This window comes from Hyalella azteca, unplaced genomic scaffold, assembly GCF_000764305.2.
Source record: "Hyalella azteca isolate HAZT.00-mixed unplaced genomic scaffold, Hazt_2.0.2 contig7030, whole genome shotgun sequence".
Classification (NCBI taxonomy): Eukaryota; Metazoa; Arthropoda; class Malacostraca; order Amphipoda; family Hyalellidae; genus Hyalella; species Hyalella azteca.
Genome location: NW_025937166.1, coordinates 126,425 through 132,424, shown reverse-complemented (window position 1 = coordinate 132,424; position 6,000 = coordinate 126,425). Strand labels below are relative to the sequence as shown.

The 6,000-nt window shown below is 38.2% G+C and overlaps 1 protein-coding gene across 1 annotated transcript in view; it reads left to right on the top strand.

Moving 5' to 3' along the window:
* Positions 1 to 319: 319 nt before the first annotated feature.
* Positions 320 to 6,000, top strand: part of LOC108682805 — a 30,305-nt gene continuing 24,624 nt past the window's right edge. Inside the window, exon 1 of the mRNA XM_018172045.2 lies at positions 320 to 1,783. Coding sequence (XP_018027534.1) covers positions 1,770 to 1,783 — 14 coding nt within the window. The 5' untranslated portion in view covers positions 320 to 1,769. The remainder of the gene's footprint in view (positions 1,784 to 6,000) is intronic.

The following is a 6,000-nucleotide window of genomic DNA, read 5'->3' as shown; positions in this document are numbered from 1 at the left end:
GAGAAGCCAGGCCATTTGTAGACGAGACGTCGACCTGAACGGACGTGCGTAACTCAGTGCCTCGATTGTTGTGTGTGTGACAGTGCTCGGTTAGCCATTACCTTCCTTTGCTCCTGCCTCTTGACTGTGTTCTAGCCTCGAGTTCTTATGTTCTCTTGTGAAACTAACAATTGCCTTTGTATGTACTGATGGGAGCACCTTCTTACCTGACGTGGAAAAAAGTCAGCTGAAAATTTTAATGGAATTTTGGAACTGAAAATTTTCAATGGTCATGAGAGAACGACGCAAATATTTTGTTATTTTCTGTGCACAGTACGGTGGATGTTTTTAAAATAAGAGTTCAAACTTTCCCCGTGCTGAGTTCTAGACATTATTGTGGAAACGACCAATTCATTAGAGGTTTTATCGTCATTCCGTTACCTAGAAATTCCACATAACAGTGATGAGTATTTTCCTATCTGAAAAACTTGAGAAAGTGTCACCTGTGTGTTGGGATCTTTAACGAGAACTGATGTTGTCTAGATTGCAAATACTTCTACATAGTTCTTATCAACGCTGCGTACGCTACCAACGTGCACACTCTGTCTTATCTATTGAACCTTTTCGTCGAAGCTGTGGAGGATAATTCACTGGTCCTGATAAAAAATTAGTATCGCCTTGAACGAATGTCAAGAGAACGTGTCCTCCGTGAAGTGAGATTGATCTGTTGTCGTCTAAATACCCAGATAAATAGGCTGAGATTTATTGTTCTTTAAAATTTCATAACTTTTTGAACAAGCCTGAAATTAACACAGAAAAAATTCGCCTGTTTGCTGAAAGTTAAAATGAGAACAAAGCTTCAAAATAAAAAAGAAACCGTGGATTTTTATTGAGAAATTTAATGGAGATCCGGCCACTTTTAAATGATACCGATCGATTTTCTGCGATATTACCTAAATTTCGAGCGTTGGAGTAGCGCCTTGCGCTCTGCCACATACCAGAAATCAGCGTTAGAATGCGGTGGAGGCGTTTGGTGCAAGACGGACAGCGCTATCATCCTCCACGTCGCAGTGACAGATATCCTTTACGTCGCAGTGACAAATATCCTTCACGTTGCAGTGACAAATATCCTCCACGTCGCGGTGACAGACATCCTCCACGTCGCAGTGACAAATATCCTCCACGTCGCAGTGACAGATATCCTCCTCGTCGCATTGATAGATATCCTCCGTTGCGACTACATCGACAAGCCTTAAGAGTCTACAAGCCACGACCGTCTAACACAAAGCATCCTTGTGCCAGAGGATCCAACACAGCAAACTCTCGGTGGCACTTCTTATCGAGCTTTTTGCCATCGACTGCATCGTTCACCGAAAACACGACACACTCACGCCAAGCTTCACATATAAAAAAGAGACCCAAGAGCGTGATATTGGTTCAGGGTAGCGATTTGTCACGCTCTAATCACCCAAAACCAATCTCCTTACCACCCAATCCATCTTCTACCGGTAGCTGCAGTTGGAAGAATTCCATTATTTTTGCCTTATTTCTAGGAAAAATCAAACGCCATCTACAAAATCGTTTGAATTATTTAGCTTATCAAACTATCGACTTCTGTGCTGAATTTGAATTGAAATTGGTATTGCCTAGCAGTGCAGTAACATTGACTGTGGTGATCAATTGTGTGATTATCTCAAAAGAACCTGCGAGCTCGCACAGCGAAGTCACCCTGTGTCACCCATGGTCACACAGGTCTTCGTCGCGACTCAATGCTTTGTCAAGCGACTTAAATGATATTTCAAAGGTACGTACAATAAAATTTTAAGTGAAACTCCAATTTTCATTATAAATTAATAGACCTTTGAATGATAAATTTCTCCTTCGTAATGCTTTACACTGTACTCGAATTTCGAATTATATGGGCTAAAGTTATGTTTATCCGAATGCGACACACATTATTTGTGGCTAAATTAAGCATATGAAGCGCTTATTTTACCAGAATGGAATATTTTATCACATGTGTGTTTGAGTCAGCATACTTTTGCTCATACATTGATCGCCGCTACACAGACTGAATGAAAAAATAAGTCTCTGAAATTGATGAACTGCAATTTTACGATCAATATGCATGAGCTTCATTATCACTTCAATTTGCATAACATCTGGACGGCTAAATTTTATTTAATTCGAATTTTCTTTCATAAAATTGTAAAGAGCACCTCAATTGCAGCATTATTTGTGTTACCTATTAATTTCAGTAATTTTATTATAATACTAATTGTTTTTTTTTTGTACACAAAATTCATTGCCATTTACCCGTACAAAATTCGTGTCAGACGAGAGAACTGCATGGCTCGTCGACATTCATTCCTCTGCTCTCAATAATGAAACTAAAAAAAAAATCATAACAGTTTTGCTGACGGTGCATGTAAGGCTCGGCAACAGCCAATGCATTACACAATACACGTAATTAATAATATGATTATTTTGTAAGCCATGTCCATTAGGTTTCAAGTGTTGCATGTTAATGAATGCCGTGATGCTGTCGTCAAGCTGAACCCCGGAGGAAGAGCGACACTATAAAATATATTTAATGCCGATGAAGCACTAGGATTTGTATTTGTAATTTTTTTCCATGAATTACATTTAGAATTTAGTAATGTTCATTAATGTGTTATGAAGACTATTTTAAAATTTATTTTCTCTGACAAATTGATATTATTATGAACTATTGTATAACAATTGGGATACAAACAAACTTTTCTCAACAGACATAACTTAATGTACGAAGTGAAATAGAACCAATATCGCCATGGGGGAAATGAATGCTATGAAACTCTATACATGCAGTGCAATCACGTTTAATTCCCATTAAATCCTCACATTTCCCAATAAGCTCGTGAATAATGAGCGTTGAGCAATTGTGTACAATACCAGCCTTTCTAGCTCGGCGACGATGCTGCGTCAGCAAAATATCGTGGTGCCAGGGTCCCGAAAAACGGGTAGTGTGCACCGTAGACTTTAATGCGTTCTGCTCATGAGATGAAGGTATAAACTCAACGTTCCGTGCATGAGGTGAAACTAATCTCTACATTCAACGTTTTAGTGGAAACTAATTTCGATATTTAATAACCTAGTTGAAACTAATTTTATTATTTGAAAACTTAGTTGAAAGTAATTCCAGCATTTAATAAATTAGTAGGAACCTTTGTCAGTACCCCATCCCTTAGGCGAAACTAATGGCAATATTACATGCCTAAATTGAATCTATTTTCGAAATGTCATGCCAACGCTAGAACTAATCTCAACATCACCCGGCAATTTTGACGCTAACTTCATATTTCGGAGGTAGACCTATAAATAACCATTGTTTGATCATAGTTTCGGAAGTGATGTCAGTCCCCATTTCAATTTCTAAATACGCACCGCTTAATTGTCGTCAGAACTCAGAGGCTGTTATGATCAATTTTCTTTTCTAATAAAAAAAACCTGATAACTAAGATCATTTTCAAATTTCGTGCTAAAATATTTTCCAACTTCATGCGCTTTCACAACATACGAAACTGTTGGGCTATTTCAAGTGTGAAACTCAAATTTTTAGATGCATCATAGCTAATTCGAGCTAATATTTTCATTGTCATTTATTGTCTAAGAACTTAAATACACCACAGTACAATTTTAATTTCCTATTATAGCCCCCACACTTTATTTCTATAACAGCAGCTCCTACTTAGCTCATATTCTCAAAGCCATCAAAGAATGACCTTGATCTTAACAACTTATTTGCCTTGTGCCATTTGCCTCGTCACTTGCCTTGATACCTGACGCTAAGTTTTATTTTTCAGTAAGCCCAAATTTTCTCAGCAACATACACTTGGAGCTCAGTTTTAACGCTCGATTTCTTCTTCAGTTGCGTAGATACTTTCCTTTACGCAGTTTTTTTACGCCCGCTGACTGCGATCGAAGTCTGGGAAAGGACATGGGAGCCTCGCGTCGTAAGGCGACCCGTGTGGGGAAACGCCCCCCTCTGCCCACTTCTTCGCTAGACCACCTGCGATCATGTGATGACACTTTAAATAGAATTATAATGATATTGAATTGCATAATTACAGAAAGTGGATTATTATGAATGTAAGAAAATTGTATCAAAGTGATAACGAACGTAACAGATCGATAAAGGAAAAGCTCTTGCAACGATAACGAAAACTATGACAAGAGATGTAATATTGCGATCATTAAAGGACCGAAAACAATAACTATTAAATTAATTACACGATAGTCTGCTCATGTTCCATTTTCAAATCTGATTCAAAATTAAGATGGATCCTTAAAAATTATCTATCGGTCTCCTATTTTTCCAATAACGTAGAAGTTTTAATTTAAATATAATTTCATTAAGCTCCCATTTCCTAGGTCACCTGCAATAATCCTTCACCTGTTCAGACTAATTGCAAAGTGGTAATCATTCCGCTGAGCTGTCTTACAAATCTCCTTGAACTGGAATATTTTTTCTCAGACAAAAAATATCGTCTGGATGCAAATTAACTTCTGAACGGGAATTTTGCGAAGCGATCCATCTAACGCACCTGTTTTCTCGGCCGTTACGCAGGCGGTCTAAATCAACAAGATTGTACATTGACATGCATAATGCACAGTTCTTGCACACTCCAAACTAGCACAGCGCTCGATCGATCAAGATGGACTGAGCGCGCAGTTACTCAAGTGCGAATTCACTGAGCATGTCTGAGGATACGGACTAACCTGAGAATAAATCTAAGAAAGGCGTCCAAGATCAGTGAGTGAATTTGATTTGACTAGATAATCTGGAAAGCGAGTGAATTTAAAAATTCAATGGAAACGGTGGAATTTGACAATTGATTTAATTTAATTGGGTTAAATGGGGAGCAACAATAATGACGCCGCTCATCCTGCTACGTGGATTTTTTCGTAGGTATTCCATTTTTCGCTAGACAAGGACTCGGTCCTATTGCACATGCACGATCTTGTACCTATTGTGCGCAACCAGGTTCTCGTGTCAAGAGCTCTGTATATTTTGGTGTCGGCTTGAGAAGTGTGCTAGGCTGGGCAGTGATCTCTGCGTCTATAGACAAGTCAGAGGCACTCGACAAATTTGTCTCTGCTCGGCAAACTTTACAACTCAAGCTCAATTTGAGAGCAGCTCTGCTACGCTAGGAATGAAAAAAAAGCTGGCGAAATAAGCTATACGAGTATGCGTGTCTTCTACAGGTATTGTTTCGTTCACTTTAATATTGCCGTAAGAAGGCAGGAAAGCTCTGGTTAACGGTATGGGTTTGTTACAATAAATATAAGAGAAGTTCATGAGTTCACCCAGTTCGCGCAAAAAAATTATTATATGTCCTAAAAATCTTTTTTAATTACATCGAATTGATGTTGAACATATACTTCCGAATTGAGTGAAACAGAGGGAATCTTGGTGTGTGAATTTCAACACATTCTTAAACACACTTAACTGACTTTGTTCTAACCCAGACTCCTCAATGAAGTGTTGTTGCATGGCTTTCATCGAAAAATCAATTAAGATTCTTGCGAATAAACCAAATTTATAGCGTCGTTAATTTAAATAGCCTAGACGTACGTCGGTCTCCTCTGTGAAAGTCAACAATACCAGTAATACCAGTTAGTACGATTGCACGATTAAACCACTAGATGTTGAGTCGCATATTCCACAATAAAAATTCCAGTGATACGTTATCGCATCCAAATTGAATAGAAGCTTAGGCAATATTCGCTTATTATTAATAAAAGTTTTTTTGTAAGCAAAAGGCTTGAAGAGTAACTTTAACAGCCAGAGACTAGATTGTGGAGGCAACTTGTTGAAGTTGTGATATCTGAGATAACTTATGAAAATCTTCAGAAAGGTTAATTTGAGACTTAACTTTTCACTAGGATCCTAGAAGTGCTAAGGAGAACTTGTTGATACAAGAACTTGAGAATATGTGTTCGAGAAGTGTCACCTGAAGGTGGCCTGGTGCCAATTGT